This window comes from Aphis gossypii, chromosome 1 (assembly GCF_020184175.1).
Source record: "Aphis gossypii isolate Hap1 chromosome 1, ASM2018417v2, whole genome shotgun sequence".
Taxonomy (NCBI): domain Eukaryota; kingdom Metazoa; phylum Arthropoda; class Insecta; order Hemiptera; family Aphididae; genus Aphis; species Aphis gossypii.
Window position 1 is genome coordinate 2,868,791 of NC_065530.1, and position 18,899 is coordinate 2,887,689.

The 18,899-nt window shown below is 28.4% G+C and overlaps 2 protein-coding genes and 1 non-coding gene across 4 annotated transcripts; all 3 read right to left on the minus strand.

Annotated features, from left to right (window-relative positions):
- Nucleotides 1-775: 775 nt before the first annotated feature.
- On the minus strand, nt 776-7,326 carry LOC114123204 (SNF-related serine/threonine-protein kinase). Its single transcript, XM_027986100.2, has 8 exons — nt 6,644-7,326; nt 4,887-5,176; nt 4,695-4,804; nt 2,787-3,135; nt 2,589-2,693; nt 2,414-2,534; nt 1,614-2,351; nt 776-1,546 (listed from the first exon to the last, which is right to left on the minus strand). The coding sequence occupies exons 1-8, from the start codon at nt 6,866-6,868 to the stop codon at nt 1,298-1,300; spliced, it is 2,187 nt and encodes a 728-aa protein (XP_027841901.2). The 5' UTR covers nt 6,869-7,326; the 3' UTR covers nt 776-1,297.
- Nucleotides 7,327-9,512: 2,186 nt separating this feature from the next.
- On the minus strand, nt 9,513-14,461 carry LOC114123232 (ATP-dependent RNA helicase p62-like). 2 transcript variants are annotated; one of them, XM_027986134.2, is made up of 12 exons: nt 14,294-14,461; nt 14,105-14,198; nt 12,663-12,872; nt 12,466-12,600; nt 12,252-12,363; nt 11,977-12,165; nt 11,236-11,415; nt 10,887-11,170; nt 10,263-10,324; nt 10,146-10,205; nt 9,854-10,075; nt 9,513-9,791 (listed from the first exon to the last, which is right to left on the minus strand). In XM_027986134.2, coding segments are annotated over exons 2-12 (1,542 nt in total). In that variant the 5' UTR covers nt 14,107-14,198; nt 14,294-14,461; the 3' UTR covers nt 9,513-9,705. The 2 variants fall into 2 exon arrangements, with proteins under 2 accessions (XP_027841935.1, XP_027841934.1); XM_027986133.2 differs by having other exon boundaries at nt 14,105-14,222; nt 14,294-14,442.
- On the minus strand, nt 10,759-10,826 carry LOC114123241 (small nucleolar RNA SNORD61). The gene has a single exon (XR_003592336.1). It is a non-coding gene; the product is annotated as a small nucleolar RNA SNORD61 (small nucleolar RNA).
- Nucleotides 14,462-18,899: the final 4,438 nt, after the last annotated feature.

Below are 18,899 nucleotides of genomic sequence, written 5' to 3' on the forward strand. Positions count from 1 at the left end.
TTATAAATAAAAATCATTACTATAATAATAATACAAAACATAAACAATGTGAATAATAAATATAAAGAAAACAAATTTAAATAGGGAACTGTAATTATTAATTACATAGGTAGTTATATGTTATATTAAAAACAAAAATCAAAATAAATTTATGGTAAGTGAAAAAAAAGTTTTAACCTTCGATTGTCAACTTTAATGTATTTCAATTTCTAATACATAATACATAATAAATATATTGCACACTTATACATTGTTTAATGTTTATAATAACGTAGTTTTTGGTATACAAAATTAAATGTTGAACGATAATATAGATAACTTATTAATATATTATTATGATATAATATATAATTATTTATGCATAAATAATAAAATATGGCACTATTTGTCTAACATTTATGCCCATGGTAAAACGAAAATGTATTTTATTGTTGTTATTATTAATTAAGTATTCTGCTTAGAGAACACAGTTATAATATTAGTAAGATTTTAAACATAGAAAAATATGTATTTTCACTGTTTTAATTCACAACCAATTAATAATAATAATAATAGTGTTTTATGGATAACAATAAAATACATTGATAAATATTAAATATTATCTACTTGTCTACTTGAATGTAAAAACCAACTATAGAGATATTATTCATTAAATATTATAATTTTAAACATTAATCAAAAATAATAATAATAAAACAACAATTTAAATAAAATAATATATAAAACAAATTGATTTCTTTGTGACCTTTATTGAGGGTAAAATTGACTAGTCTGATTTCATTAATTATCTAGTAAAATCTTATTGTTTCTCTTTTTAACCAATATATCAATACATTACACATTCAAAAATAATAACAATTTGGTATTGACTAAAAAACTTAAAAACAAAAAACAAATAGTTCAATGTGCGTCTTATTAATTGTACTGCACGTTTAAGCAAGTCTCTTGTATAAAAATATATACGTGTAAAAATTAACTTTGGTTAAATAATTAACAAATTTAATTTTCTTAAAGAAAAAACATTTTTAAACTAAAACAAGTTGATAATTATTATAATAATAGAAAATATATTAAGTCAGTACTAGGTACATTAGTTTTTACGGATTATTGTGTTGAAAGTCAAAATGAAATAAAAATCACCGTCATCATACGTAACCAAAAGGAGCCATATAAAATTAGAAATAATATTATTGCAGGAATTTAATGATAAAAAAGGTAATAAATTAAATTATTGTTTGACATAATACACCTGAATTAAATAATAATACATTTTTGTTGTGCAGTGTATAAAAAGGGATTAACACCTGTCTGCACTCACTTCTCTTATTGCAATTTTGGAGTTAGCCATTTCTGAACATGACTTTGCCTTATATAAACGGTTATCAGTATTCTTTTTGCTAAATAGAATTTGTGTACACAGTTTTTTTTGTAAATTCAAATACTTACTAAACAACGAGATGCGTTTGGACGTTTGGTGTTTTTTATATTGGGGTAAAGTTGATAAAGTTGCAGGGTTTTTCTCAGCAGTGGTATTATCAACAGATACCTAAAAAAAAAAACCAGATAAATAATTTAACTATAGTTTCTCAAAGTCAATATTTATTAATTCTTACCTGACAGTTTTTGTTGGTGAATTCAAAATTATCGCAGTTAGCAGTAGAACTTGGGGTATTTACTTCAGATTCTTGCGCTTCAGTGATCCGATTTAAACTTTGACTCTCTCTTAATCTAGTTTCAGCTGATCTACCTCGTCGACTCCTAGCATTCGCGCTTATACATCGTCTTCTACCAGGAGCACTACCACTTGGCCTTTCTGTTTTATTTCCACCATTCCCATCATTTTTTTGGACATCAGTATCGTGTTCTTGTGAAGGCTCTGCGCCTTGGCCACCAGCATTTCCCATTCCATCATTATCAGGATCCTTTTCATTACCCTTAAACGAAGCCAGTGACCTACTACTGCCTCGCTTTTTACGGCCATCAGTATCATCATCGCTGGTTTCAGAACTGCTACAAGATGCTGTACGGTTTTTATGCATTTTGCTTCTCCTTTGTTCATATGTTATATAGTTGCCAGTTCTGTTTTGCTTATCGTCAAGAAGTAACTGTGGTGAACTGTGAAAAGAAACAAAGGGTGGTGGGATTTTGTTAGACACAACAGAAGTAGATGTTGGATTTGTTTCGTGAACTTCAGTGATCGAAAGTTGTTTTGTTCGTAGTTCAGAAGCTATTACATTCAATTTTCCTTCGGACCGAGAGCCCCTTCGATTTAATGAACTACTGTCATCGTCTTCTTCTTCATCTTCTTTTTCGTCTTCTTCTTCTACTACAACACTACACTTCCGAGTTCTCTGTTAAATCAATAAACGAGCAATTAAAAACGTTCATTAGTCTAGTGAATTTTTTTTATTACTTTAGGGCGGTCAGAATGCAATGATCCTAATATAGCAGATTTAGGCGCTACATTGACTACCACCGAAGCATTACTTGGATTAGAACTCTCATCTACTTTTAACTGAGGAACATTCAAATCACTGAAAAAGTAAAAAATTAATAAAAGTTAACAATAGTAAATAAAAAAAATCTACTTTTTAATAGCTTGAGATTTTTTGGGTGTTGCAGACTTCAATTTTCTTTCTGCAAGTAAATAATAGGTCGCCGTAATATGATTATACTCATTCTTATCTAAAGCCCTAAAAATTAATAATATTAATATTAATTAATAAATTTACATTAAATATATTTGAACATAAAGATTAAAGAAAAAATAAAAATTGCTAACTTACTCAACAATTTGTTCTTTTGTAGCAATTTTTCCAGTTATCATTTTTTGTATAATTAATGCATGATCGTCTTCATTAATTAATTGTTTAGAAACCAGTGGACTCTCATCGTTATTTATGACTTTGACGTCTTTCAACCAAACATCTGCAGCGATCTCATCAAGAGTTGCTCGTTTCTCAGGATTTCTCACAAGCATACGACCAATAAGTGCTTTACACTCCTCAGACACGTGACTGGATACTTTGTATTTACAGTCCATAATCATTGTTAATGTTTCACTGTCATTAGCTGAATGAAATGGTGCTTCACCGCATACCAACATGTACAAAATTACACCCAATGACCAGATATCTACAAAACAGTATAATTTAAGAAATAAAATATATGTATCTATGTATTAGTGACTTAACTTATAAATATATTGAATGAATATCATAAGTTTAAGTAGTATAACCAGTTAGTACATCCATAATTATTATATTTGATAAAACAATCAACAAAGTATATGATTATCAATTAAGGGTTATGGTGCCAGATTTTCAAATTTTCCGCAATTCTATACAATTTGAATACTAAATTTTGTATTTTAGTTACCACCTTAATTATAACACTTCTACTAATTTACTACCCGATACCTATTTAAGGGGGGTTGATAGGTTGTATTATATCAAAATAAATAACTTCACGGAAATTATTCTCAAGCCTAGTAGAATTGTGGAATTTTGGTAACTATATTTTTATTTAAAAGATGAAGACTTCCTACAGACCACATCGAACTCTGATTTTTATTTTATTAAAAATAATAGTTAAAATATAATTTATACAAAATCGCTTAAAATTGTATTATTTAAAAACAGATAATAAAATTTGAGATTAAAATATTAAAAACAAAGATCAATGCAGCTTGTAAAATATTCCCCTCTATTAGTTAAAAAAAAAATTATCAAATTTGGTTGATTCTATCTACAGAACAGGATCCCTATTCCTGTAGAACGTATATTTGTGTACAAAATCGCATTTGCACCGGGCACCTTAAGAAATATTTTTCAAATTTAAAAGACAACTGGATCATTATTAGATTATCATCTAATATAAGTAATTTGTTTAAATTAAATAAGAATTCTCCATAATAATTGTAACAGTTTAAGTAAAAAATACATAGATTATTAACATTTTTTATTAATAAACCAAACATTATATCCAACTGAATATTAAGATGCTTACTAAACTTTTAATAATACTTTATTAATAAAGTTTTAGAAAAGTAGCTATAAACTATGCAAAAATTCTGTACAAATATAGAAAAGTAACATAAATATTTACTATTTTTTTAAGTTATGTGATTAAAAAATATCTTTATAATCTTCATAATATATTTTAAATTCTAGCCTAACCCATTCAAACGTTTTATGATAACTAAACAATAATAAAAACACATAACAATTTCTTCTACTATAGTGCCCCAATCCATGACAATACAGCAAGCCAGCTATTACTATAAAAACATTATTGAGGAATGTACTGTGATAGGAGTCATGAACATGTGTGTGAGCACAGTGCATATGACAACACTTATCGTTTGTTACAACTAAACCAAATAAACCGCTCAATAAATTATTAATTCTTTTGAACTTTTCTAATTTAATGAATCATCTTTAGACTGAAAACTTACGTTATTATTTTTATAAGACTATATTTCACACTATATATTAATACTTTTCTATATTAATATATTATGTGATAAAAGAATACAATTTTTGTAATTATGTCACAAGAAGTCACCTATTGACAATTAATGACTTAAATAGAATTTTAAAAATATTTAAAAGAAAAATCATGCAATGTAAATAAAACTATACAAAAAAAACAACATTTTAAAGTAAGTAACAAAAATAAAGCATTATTCTCACCAACAGCAGTGGCATTATATGAATTCCCAATCAAAATTTCAGGAGCCGAATAAGCCAATGAACCACATGATGTTTCTAATTTTTGACCAGGACAAAATGTATTGCTAAAACTATAAGAAATATTTGTGTTGATTTTAAAATAATTAAACAAAAAACAAAATACAGTAATAATAAAATAAACAATAAACTCACCCAAAATCGGTTAGTTTAACTATCCCTTGTTTTTCAAAAAAAACTACATTTTCAGGTTTCAAATCTCTATGGACAACATGTAATTTGTGACAGTACGATATTGCTCGAACAATCTGTGCGAAATATTCACAAGCCAATTGTTCAGACAATCCACCTTCATGTCGCATAATGTAATCATATAAATCTCCACCATCAGCTAACTCAAGTATCAGGTATAATTTACTGTGTGTATCAATTACTTCATATAATCTCACAACATTAGGATGTTGCACTAATTTCATACATCGAACCTGTTGAAAAAAATCCTTTATATTATTTTCTGTTATTGACTCAGGTACTATAGCACATTTCTTTTTTGATACTACTTAATTAGAAAATAGTTAATAAGCATACATAATATTGTTTTTTAATTTAAAATAAGTTGATTTTAAAAGAAATGTGTTAGATCATGTGAATAGTTAATATATCCTTGCTAGTTGGGACCAATCATTGAAATTATGTTTTAATTGTAATTATCATGATATACCTACGTAATATAAGTTATAATGCATAAAAATATTATATCTAATTTTGAATTATGAACAATATGAACTATTGAATTAATTACCTATAAGTTCACATATTTTTATATTATTAAAATAAATAATCATCAAAAATATTAAATTACTATGAGCATATTTTACATGAAATGTAATTGTTTTACTATTTAATACAATTAAAATCAATATAATTGTATTTTCAAATTAATAACTTAATAATTGATGAATACTTATAACTATATATTGATAAAAAGTAATAACTGATTGATTAAAAAATGTAATATTTATAAATATATTGAATATTCATTAACAATTAAATTATTATTTATTATTCGATTGATACTTATTAAAAATTAAAAGTACCTACTTGTGTAATAAATAAAGATAGCAGCTTTAACAAGATTAAAACAATCATATTTAAAGCATTTGGTAACAATATTCTATCCACTTCAATATTTTTTTTTTACTTATCTAGTAACTGCATAAATTATTACTATTAACTACATACCTACTTGTTAATAAGGTCTTATACGTACCTAAACTATGAATACCTAACTACAATTATTTCAATAGAATATTAATTTGTTACACAATAGATACAATAATTAGTAATTCATATTTTGTAATTTATTATCAATAAAAAAAAATTACAATACCTATCCAGTATCCACACAACAAAGATAAAAATTGATTGAAATTCCTAATGTCTGAAATCAATAATATGATTACTTTGTATAAATATTACTGTATGTTGTAAATAGGTATACAAGGAAATACCATAATAATTGATAAATAAATAAATCAACGGTTTTACATCCTTTTTTTATCTTTTAAGCAACATGCTACTTTTAGGGGACTGACCCCATTTCACATGGCAAAGTGTCGAAGATGGTTAGGTACCCAAAGGATTGGTCAGAGACAAGGGGTCCTGATGTCACCACACACAAAAATTCCCAGTGGCTACCTCGGATAATAATTGATAGATCAAATTATAAATAATTAAATACTAGCTATTTAATCCACAATTACTCCATGAATTATGTAATCAAAAACAAGGTAAGCCTAACCATAACACAACTGAAGTCAAATTAAAATAAAATAATGTCATTCAACAGACATAAGACGATAACAAAATCAAAAACAATGTCCTTACATAACATCACATTAGGATCAAACATACAAACGAGTACAACAATGATACAACCCAATGGCACTTACCTCTTGGTACAGATGATTACGAGAGACTTCTTCTAGCTTGTTCTTGTCTATCACCTTGACGGCTACCTGTTCACCAGTGAACACATGCCTGGCCATTTTGACGACGGCAAAGTGACCTTTTCCAAGCGTCTGCTCCAAGTCATACATACCAGCGATATTGCCTCCATTGTGCTTGGCTGGTCTGACCGTATCCGGTTTGCCGATCACGCCGCTGCTGTGTTGCATCGTCTGTGCGATCCACCGACACACCCCGACAACCACCACAACCACCGATCTACAAAGATGGGCGGCTTCTTAACGTTTTGGACGGAAACAACCGCGGTTTAATATGACGTCCATAGTCGTCTGGGTAGCAATTCTTCTGGCATGACACCCCTAACGTCGGATGTCGTTCTTTATCGTCGGTTTCACTCCCGACGTTTTCGGGGTATCGATAGTATCTGTTTGTCAAAACACTCAAAACAATAATAATCGGTGAAAAAACGCAATGTTACGGTAACCACGGTATTATTTTTTATTGTTCATTTAATACTGCCATAAAAAAAAATATTATGTATGCATAACAGCACTACTTAGTCACTGCTAGGCGCCAGCAGCTAGTGGCTAGTGCACGGCGCTAGCTAGACCGCCGCCACGGTCCGCATAAGTTTTTTTTATAAAAATGGACAATGATAAGAAACTGGGGACTATCAAACGCGCGCTCTCACGGCCACCCACGAAACAGCCTTGTACCTTCCATAGAATAGATGTATAATATTAATAGACCCATAAAAAAATCATAAACACCTGTACCGATAGGGGTAGGGTGCGTAAACAGTGCTGCCGTTAAAATAAAAAAAAAAACTCTACCGTACATTTATTTTGATCAATAAACTATGATATTCCAAATTTGAATGTTTTACAATGATGCTTTAATTTTTTTTATATATCAGCGATTGTATTTAGTAGGAAATAATTATGTTTAAAATTGACTTCCTATATAGTTCATGTTTCTGGTAGCAAACTTAATTTATAGTTAATAGAGTGGTACTTTAGGATTTTAGACCGTAAAAATAAGAAAGACGAGTAGGTAATAAGAGATGGTATTAATAGAATATGTTCTAAATTCTAATGTTCTATCCATAGTGAAGAATTGATTGCGGCGATTACACCAATCCATTTATCTCTGACGTTGTAGTAGTTATTAATAGTTAATAATCACTGTCCTAACCCACGTACTATAACATAAGCTCGACGGTAATTATCAGTTATTATTCATTTTAGGTATGGAAAATTAAAAATGTGATAATAAAATATAATTTAATCCTGTTATAAGATGGAATATTATAATATTACATTACATATAAATAATTGACCAAACGGCGTTATAGATAGGTAATTTAAAGTTCAAGTATAGTCATTTATTAAGGTCGACAACAATTTGATTACAAACATGCTAACTTTTTTTACTTTATTTGTTCAATAAAAAACAAATTATTACCAAAAGATAGTTCCAACATTTATTTTTTACCCCGTGTCTCACTTAAATAATAATTATTAAATTACTAAGTGTCATTGTACACTTAAGTAATTTGTTAATAAAATACACTTTGTACGAGGATAACAATTCATTTACATTTTACGTCATGACATGAATCATGATCGACTTTTTAGTTTTGCTCGAGGATATGCCTTACTTGTAACATATTTTTACCATACATGTTCACCAAGCTAAGTATATTATAAGTATAAATATTTTATTTGAAATAGTTGAATCTTTAATTATGGGTTACTAAGTCACAAATAGACAAACATTCCTTTGAACATAATATTTGTATGCCCCATACTTCCATGTGTACTAGGGTAGTAGGGTACCCTACCTATGAACGTTAGCATATTGTTACATCCGTTTTTTTTATTGTTTTGCTCTCTGAACACGTAACTCAATGCTATTGTGTGAGTGTAGTCATAGCTAATATTTGCGTTCACCAATAACATATTTTTTTGAATTATATATTAATGAATCGAGTTAATTGGATTTATTGGTACTGCTTCTCTTTAAGAGACATAAAAACAAACAAACATCACTAGCAAAATGACTAAAATAATCAAGACAATAATACCATTTTGGAATCTTTAAGTACCAATAAACTCGTAGTTTAGATAATAATGAGGAGACTAATGAAATATTTTAATAAAATAAGCAGGAGGAATCACATTTCATAACTAGTTTTGAAGTTACTTAGATTAGCATATTAATTCCTAATATACACTATAAATAAAAATAAGTAAAAATTGTAATGCAAAACCAATTACCCAAGTCAAATAATAACATATTATCAATTAAGAAGATCAACATTGATGATAAAACTCTTAGTAGAATAAAACAATTTTGCACAAATAATTATAATAAATATATTTTATTAAAATATATTCACCATAAATGAACAAAAATTGATTTACTAATCTTACAGCAAGTTATTAATTTAAGGATATGAGTTTAATAAATGTAATTATAGAACTGTTAAAAATATTATAATTTATGTTAAGAACTAGTAGTTATATAACATATATAATATTATTTACTGTTAAAAATTCCACTTACAATGTAATATCAATAATTAAATTTAAATTTAATTTAAAAATATTGTTGAAAACTACTAAGCTAACACTTAAATTACAATTGTTAATTTCACAAAGAAACCATTAAGATTACTATGCTATGGAAATTGTAATATATAAAAGTAAGAAACCTTATTAAGAATAAAGTATTTATTCCCTAGAAGTTATGAATTTACTTAAATTTGAAATACTATATTTTATGTCTTAAACTAGAAACACCAAAAAACTTAAGATTCTTAGCTAAGGATTTAAATAATAAAAAAAGAAATGAATAGAAAACTCATTTAATATTAGTTAATTCCAACGTCAAATCTCTAAAATACAATTCTTGAAATTGTACGGATGGAATAAGGAGGAATGAACAATCATACTTTACAACACAAATCAAATAGAATCATATCCAACCAGAAGTCAGTTGACAAATTGATCATTTAAATACACACTGAATACTGTTTAAACACTTAAAATTTTCTGTGGGCTGGTCTTCCACCTCCCCATGATCTGTTTCCACCACCACCGCCGCCGTACCATTTGTTACCACCACTCGCTAAAAAAATATAAAATTATGTTCAATATATCAAAATATAAGAAGAGAATATGTAAACTTACGGAATGAACGTGCAGCCATGGCAGCTAATTTGGGATCAATACGTTGGTTGGCTTCAGTAAGAACAGCCACAAGGTCTTTGGCTTGCTTACTATTAGAATGGGTGAAGAATGCATATGAGGTACCTTTTTGAGATGATCGTCCAGTTCTACCTATTCTATGAATATAATCTTCTGAGTTGTTGGGGTAATCAAAATTGATAACAAATTTGACATCATCGACATCTGAAAATAAATTATATCTTTACTTAGTATGACATACATAAATACACTAATATAGAAGTTAAATAATTACCTAAACCTCTGGCAGCAACATCAGTAGCAACCAAAATGTTAGCTCTTCCATTCCTGAATTCTAAAAAAGTAATGCAACATTAATGGAAATTCATTAAATAATTCTATTAGAACTTACGTTTCAATACATGATCCCGCTCAGATTGTGATTTATCTCCATGAATTCCAACAGCTCTTGCCCTAAAATTTCAAATTATATTAAAATAAGGAAACAATTTTTGACTATAAAAATAAAGCTAAAAATATTGTAAGACACAAGCAATATAACAAGATACTTTGATAAATGGAACTTAAATTTGAATCCAATACCATCGCAATTAAGCAAATATTTACAATTCATTTGTATTTTAATATTTCCTATGTAATCAGATCTTCTTAGAGGACAAATAAAACAACACAAGAGTATGTTTAAAGAATAGAATCATCATGCCTATCTTAATAATAATGTAAACAGAGAGTATAGCTAAATGGTAGGTATAACTTAAAGCTCAGATCTTCTTAGAGGACAAATAAAACGACACAGAGTATGTTTTAAGAATTGGATCATCATATTATAGAATACAGATAATGTATACAAATATATTTCTTAAAAAAATAATCAAAAAAAAAGGCTAAAATTCAGATCTTCTTAGAGGACAAATTAAACAACACAGTGTATGTTTTTTATAAAAATTATCATCATATTATTTAGCCTTATTATTTAATTAAATTTGAATAGCACAGAAATGAATTGTCGACTTACCCCATATTAGTTATTTTGCGTGTGATTGTATCAACCTTGCGCTTGGTTTCTGCAAAAATAATTGTTTTGTTTTCTTCCATATTGGCAATGTCTTGCAATAAATCCATTAATTTGTCTTCTTTTTCGTGTTCTTGGCACACATCCACATTTTGTAAAATATTGTGATTGGCAGATAATGTTAAAGAACCAACATTTAATTGAATGTAATCACTCAAGAAATCATTGGCTAACTTTTGGACTTCTTTAGGCCATGTGGCTGACCACATCAAAACTTGTCGGTCAGGCTACAAAAAATAAATATGTTGGAAATATATTGGGAAACGGAACACTAAGCTTATTAATAACTTACACGAATTTGTTGAATGATTTTTCTAATTTGAGGTTCAAAACCCATGTCAAGCATACGGTCAGCTTCATCCAATACTAAATAGGTACAACGTTGCAAATTGGTTGCACGAGATTCTAAGAAATCTAATAGACGACCTGGTGTAGCAATAACAATCTCAACACCATTCATTAAATCTCTAGCCTATGAATTTAATTAACAATTTAGTATAGGCAATAAACAATATTACAAATTTAATTGTTGATTCTGTAAGGATCTAACAGTTTCATAATGCATTCATCGCTGGGCACTGAAAACTCTTCGTTCAAAACTGATGAGCTTTAACTTACTGTTTTTTCAGTGCTGCGAGAAGTAACATGCTGACGATTTTAGTTTCCGGTGTCTAAGGAAATAAATTTAGGATGAGAGTTCTTAGGAAGAAAATGTATCGGTTACACGTTGAACCGAAAAATATATGGCCGCCAATTAATATATTAATTGTTTAAATTCGGTTTGCAGCGCCTCCAAATGCATGAACACGACTTAAATAATTATTATTAGTCATGGTCCAAAAACACTGTGCGTTATTAAGGTTACGTTATTATTTCATTATGTAATAAAAAAACCGTTTCTGCAAAACCGAATTTCAAATGGCGGCCTGCAAAGAACAAAAACAGAACAACTGATTAGAGAAATAATAAGTATAAATAAATTGATCATTTAAATGTTATCAATTTATTACCTCATTTGAAGTGTAATTTATACCTGATGTGATTTAGGAGCACCACCATAAATACATGTTGACCGTAAATATGTGGATTGATTGAATAATCCAGCAACTTTTTGAATTTGCTGGGCTAACTCTCTAGTTGGAGCCAAAACTAAAGCAATTGGGCCATCACCTTTTTTCAATGGCTCTTGATTATTAATGTGTACTACAGCAGGCAATGTATACTAAACATATTTAAATTTTAAATGTTAAAAGACATCATATATATTTAACTTTTAATAATATACTCTAAAATAGAAAAAATACTTACACCTAGAGTTTTTCCAGAACCAGTTTGGGCTACTCCAACCATATCTTTACCACTCATTGCAATTGGCCAACCTTGTGCTTGAATAGGAGTAGGTTCAGTGAAACCTTCATTTCTAAAATCATAAAAATATTATTAATCAATGGAAGCTTTATCAATAAACCTTATGTACATTTAGTAGAAACAAAACATAACAAATTACTTATGTTAAACTTACCGAATAACTGTCATGACGTAGTCGGGAAAATTTGCTTCTTTAAAATGTTGAATAGGATAAGGAACAGGGCTCCTGTCTGAGCTCATTACAGTAATATCCTTTCCAGTTCTGTATTTGTCAACTTCTTCATAAGATCTATAAAAATAAAAATTTGTGAAATTATAACTATAACATTTTAAATTATATCATGGTTTTACCTTCTTTCAATAGTAGGATGAGGAACATAAAACTCTTTCTTAAATGGTCTTAGTTGGACACGGTCCCAGTTGGGAGCTTGTAAATTGGCTCCAGGGTTTTTCTTGGCTCCACCCATTCCACCACGACCGCCGCCACCACCACCATATGATCTTTGGCCTCCATAAGAACCATTACTTCTTCCTCCACCTGTACCATTTCTTGCATAAGACCTAAATCAAATTTTAAGAAAACATTATTAATTGATAAATGAGAGGCTTTATTAAAATATATATCAATTATTAATATTACTTAAGCAAATTAAATTATGGAAAGTTTAAAATAATAACATCAAAAACTAAATTTTAATTATTTCATACTTAAGTGATAATTAATATTACTTTACCTATATAGTTGTATGTTTAAGGATACAAATGTTTAGAAATCTAGATTATAGTAAACTTAAATTTATAAATTAACTAAAATGTAATCATAAATTTAGGTAAAATAATATGGTAATAGGATAATAACTAATTACTCAACATTTCACTTTTGAATAACCTAATAAGAAAATGCACCTATACATAAAATATTACCAATTTTTTTTCAGAAGAAATAAGATAGCAGCTAGTAAAAACAGAATGAGCTGTGGCCCTAAGTAAAGGAATACAATAGAATTATAAACAGTAAAAACAATGTAGATATATAATATTTAAAAAAAAAAAAGGTAAACAAGTATTCATAAAAGTACCTATTTGTTTTTGAACTATAAAAAATAAAAGCACGATATAGCTTAAATATGATGTATTAGAGATAAATTAAGAATATGTAAGTCAGTTAATGTAAGTGTTGAATTGAATTCCTAATTTAAAAATTACAAATAAAAAAAAATTTACACAAGTGTAAATAAGAACCTACATACAGTATTGATTTTGTTACGAGTAAATTTACTTATAACGCAAGTCTTAGCACCAGAGGGCAGCACAATAACATGTTCAATGTAACAACTCGAGAAAGCGTGAAATACTGCAATATTGCTCCAATTTATTACCACCCGTCAAAAACGACAAATGAATAAATTCGAAAAAGGATAAAGGAATTTAACGCTACTAAACTGAGTCTATGTTCATTAGTTTCATAATAATTTAGGTTAACCTAACAAATAAGACATTCTGAATTTTTTCAAGGCCACGTTATTGGCTGGTCGTTCTTGTCTAAAGAGAGACGTAATCACGTAGAATACAGCAAACTCTGAGTTAATATATATGGTAATTCCAAAAATCAACTTATATTACTTGGAAAAACCATCTAAAAATGTAACCACATTGTTTCCACATTGTTCAACAACCTTATGTACATTAGACGCGCGCGCAGCGAGAGGCGTAAAAAATTATATCTCACTAATTTCCTGCTCTATTAAAATAATAAGCTACGCAGGCACGTTAATAAATGGTACAGTACTCACATTATGGTTATTTTTTCGGTAAGTAACTGTTGACGATTCGATAAAGATTTGATGTGTAGCGGATTCAATATGGCGGACCTCACAACTCTCAATCCTTGAGCAAACATTATAAATTAGACTAAATTAAATATAATCGTATATTAATTTAATTAAAGCGAACGTATAGAAAACGACACGTTCGATACTTACAATATAATAGACAATGTGCTAAGTGTGAAGACGTCGGATTATCGTTCAGATTGAAGGTTAGGAATTAACTAAAATTCGTTTCGACGACAGATATAGTGTTACGTCGACGCCTGTTAACGAAAGAAAGAACGAGTTTCGATCGTCGACCCTACACAAGTATATTGGCCGATCGATGACGTAGTTCTTTAAACTAACTAGTAATGCGCGTGCGCAATATTACAGTGGTACCACAATCAATGATGTTGCCAACTAAAACTTCCAACGTGGTCTTGACCATTATATACGTATATTATATTGAATGTTCTTTTATTTTTTTTTTTATATATATGTATTTGAATATTTCACATGCGTACTGCGCAGTTGCCAATTTGAACTACGCGGTTGGTACTTTCTACCTACTACCTAGTACTAAACTTACTACTTACCACTTACTTAGTTACTTAGTTCTTTGTATTTGTTAAAATACATCTTTACATCAACATATACATATCGTCATTATTTTGTCAGTGATTATCACTACTTTTTTTTACAAGAATCATCATGGTCAATCTCAGTTTCATACTTTATAGAAGGAACAAAACTGTTTCTAAGAACTATGAATATTAATACCAAATTCCAATATACCTATCCTTAGAATGATTAAACAAAAAATAACATATCTACTCAGACTACTCTTAAACGAATTCAGTATTCGGTGCACTGTTAATTTCTCAAAGTTATTTGTACTAAACATTTATTTGTTAACTTAATGTTTAATCGTATACTTGTACTTTAAGGTTTTATATAGACCATGCTCAAAATCGATTTTAAGTCACAATTCACAAATAGATAATGAAGTATTTTAATAAGTTAATAACTATATTATTAATATTAATCATGATTCGAACCAATGATACCGAATATGTAATATGTACTCGCATACTAATTACATTTTGAACCACCTAAAGGCTAAAATTGTGGGTGGATTGGTACTTAAACCAAAATAGTTAATACTATGAACTATTACTATAGTAAGTAGAAATTAGGTATAGGTAATAACTAATAGAGATTTATGCAGTTACTATTTATAGTTAGGTACGTATCTCATATTAGTGTATCACCCAGGTATTACATTAATACAGTTATACAATATTACGATACACTATTACCAATTAGGTCGAAGGTACCATATTAGTAGTCTGTGTAGCACTGTAGCTCAGTCATTATGTTCCTAAACGACCTAAACTATTTTTTAACTTAGAATCATAATAATAATGAATATATATATTACCTATTTGTATCTGTTTTAAATATACCCAAGGATGGAATGGACTATGAGTAGCTAGGGACTCTCTTTACAGACCCTTGTTCCTTATAACCCCTTACTATTGGTGGCTCTAGTCCCTAAGGCCCAGAAAAATACTACTAATGCTAGAAAGAGAACTCTCTTAAAAACATAAATAATATAATAATTAATTTCATTCATTAATCATTGGTGGATTTCATTTAATCTCTTAACCATAAAAAGACCATAAAGACCATAATGTATTGATGCTTGATTGTTAATTTAGCTATGGTCTATACATAATATCTTTATTAGATATTGACCTATAGATCATAGATGTATAGCCTATAAGGCTATAGGCGTATAGCCTATATAGGTCCTAGAAATAACATACGTAGATTATCTTGAATACAAGAACCCATTGTTATAAACCACCAATTTGAATTTATTGAGATACTTCATACTTTCCTCTAGTAATTTTCAATTACCTACGACATACAATTACCTTTATTATTTCTTTAAATAGATAGTTTTGAATATCAAAAACCTATAACAAGCTGCAATATAATAAATTATACACCCGTTTTTTTTTGTATATTACAACTTGTAAATTAAATATTAATTGTTATAGAATATGTATTTAGGAGCTTAGTATAAGTATATAGTTCGGGTAACGTAAACAAAGAAACCATCTATTAATAACCATGAACATTATAAGCGATATAATTATATGAGAAATATTTTTATTTACATTTTAAAAGAAAAGACCTTATAGGTGGCTAGGTATATATCAAATAATACTTTACCGATTATTTAAGTCAATTTTACTACCTAATATAATACTATCATTATGATTGATTTAGTATAGTATAATTTGATTAAAATAAATCAGTGGCTAGTTGCCAGTGGGTATTTTATAAACTTTACAAGTTTCTATTATCGGAATAGTATCGGACTATTGGAGACTTGATATCTGTCCACGTCTTCATTACGAGTTATAGCAGTATGATTTATTGGTACGACTTAATTTTAGGTGCCTATGCGACTATGCACAATAATGCGATTGAATATCATATAATATACAATTTACTGGTAACTGGTGTTCAATTTAATTACGTTGGTCGTTTTACAAAAAAAACCAATTGTAATTTTATTGATATTATATTGTTATTACGTAATTCTACAGGCGAGAATTTAATCATAGCCAGTACCTTTACCTTGAAAACCTTTATTACATTAAAAAAAAAAAAGAAGAATTTATTCGCGATATCACTCCTCGGTTGTACTGTTATTTTCCTTAACACCAGTACCGGTTTTTATTTTAAGATAAAAATATAAATGATTATATTAATTTCGGTGGCCGATAGTATGATTATAACGTCGTCACGTCGAGGTCATGGGCAAAAAGCGTGGTAGAAACAATAAGAGGTGTTTGAACCTATATCGTGGTCCGTGGATCATAGTTATGCCCTTATAATAATTTGAACCACGAGGTACTTTTTTCATGAAGTGTTATCACCTTCTCTTCTCTGCATCATGATTTGAACTATATTATTAACTAATTATACGTAGTATTCTTTAAGCCGTTGCATAATATTATATTAATATACAGTGGCGTAGCTAGACAATTTTTCGTGGGTAGGCCCGATATTTTGATGGAATTAGGATTATCAATGAATATTTTAATTAAATAAAAAACATGATATAAAACATTCATTTTTGAAGAAAAGTGGGTAGGCCCGGGCCTACCAGGACTGCCTGCTGGCTACGCCACTGTTAATTATTGAAGTTTGAGATTCATTGGTATAATAATATTTATAATACTAAAGTAAATAATTTTGTTACTATTTTCGATGGAACACAGACGAAAATAATTACCTTTTATATTGGGGGAGGCCAAATTTGTTTTGGCACCGATCTACTAAAAATATATTTCATCTTTGAAGATCTACTTTCATAAAAAGTTTTTAGCTATCATCACGATTAATTTTCATGCGCACGGCCTAAAAATAAATTCTAACATGATCGAATTTTAAAATATCGTCTACGATTGACTAGTCGATTGTAAACAATCGTTTAGCAGCCCCTGTTTTATAACTTTTATATTATTATGATATCATCATTTGTACAATTATTATAACTGCTATAAAATACTGTCCACAGAACATTTTTATTTTTTGATACAATGTGTCAATTATTGCCGTAAAGCATATTATCAATTATCAATCATTATAATTTATAATTATACTGAGAACATAACTTAGATACCTAGCACCTAGGACTAGCAAAATATTGTAAATTTTTGTTCAGTAGTCAGCATTAAAATGTCTTTATTAATAAAAATTTAAAAATATACAATTTTTATTTATTTATTTAACAAATTATAAAATTATTTTAATCCTAAAATCAAAAAAAAATAACGCCATATTAAAAATTACACAGACACAATGAGTAGGTACTGAGTATCTACAGATAATCAATTTCTAATTTCTTTAAGACTTTAAATATAAAATTATAAACATATAATATATAATAGTATCTATCTACTAATAAATGTACAATAAAATATTGAATAGGTACCTACTTAATACTTATATAAATAAACAATATTCAAGACTCGAGTGTCAATAAGGAATATCTGTGTAAAATTGGGTAACAATCGAATTAACAGTTACCAAGATTATAAACTAAAAAATGTTGTTGTTAACTAAAAACCGCACAATCATTTTTATACTTAATGAACAAAGTTGTTTTAGAATAGAGATACAATTAAAAACAACAATACCTACAATGCGAAGGTAGTAATTATAATAATAAAAAAAATATTTAAAATTTCACATACATACTCTGCGATACAAATAAAATATCTTTTACCTTAAAAATATGTAGTTTACGTTTAACTGCGTTTAAGGAAGGTAAACATGCCACGAGTGTGTAATCTACTAATCGTCTAGGTAATCGGTCATGGACAACGCCGTGCAAGATTAGCTATAAAAAAATAGTTAAGTTATAATATACTTATAACTGATATTACAAGTGTTAAATATTTTAAAAATTAGTTCTTAGAAGACTGGAACAACCAATATTTTTAAAGTTTCAACAACGGGTTTTGGAAGAAGTAGTGCTCGGTAGTTGTAATTAAAAAAATATTTTATTGTGAGAACTTAAAACAGTACAAAAGTGACACAGTGTGAACAAGACCAAATAGAATAAATAATAAGTATGATTTTCGTAAAAAATATAATATATAAGTGTACAGAATGTGTGTATATGACTATAGTAAACGAGTATAGTTAAAATAGCTACTTAATCTATTTGAAAAACGATCAGTGAATATAAAAT

Bases quoted from the DNA above. Each gene is read 5' to 3' on its own strand.
- LOC114123204 (XM_027986100.2), bottom strand. From the start codon at position 6,868: ATGCAACACAGCAGCGGCGTGATCGGCAAACCGGATACGGTCAGACCA. The intron at 5,177-6,643 runs GTAAGTGCCATT...TTTTTTCAACAG, and splicing joins GTAATCATCTGTACCAAGAG to GTTCGATGTATGAAATTAGT. The intron at 4,805-4,886 runs GTGAGTTTATTG...TATTTCTTATAG, and splicing joins GTTAAACTAACCGATTTTGG to TTTTAGCAATACATTTTGTC.
- LOC114123232 (XM_027986133.2), bottom strand. From the start codon at position 14,211: ATGTTTGCTCAAGGATTGAGAGTTGTGAGGTCCGCCATATTGAATCCG. The intron at 12,873-14,104 runs GTGAGTACTGTA...AATTTGATTTAG, and splicing joins ACCGAAAAAATAACCATAAT to GTCTTATGCAAGAAATGGTA. The intron at 11,171-11,235 runs GTAAGTTATTAA...TATTTTTTGTAG, and splicing joins AAATCATTCAACAAATTCGT to CCTGACCGACAAGTTTTGAT.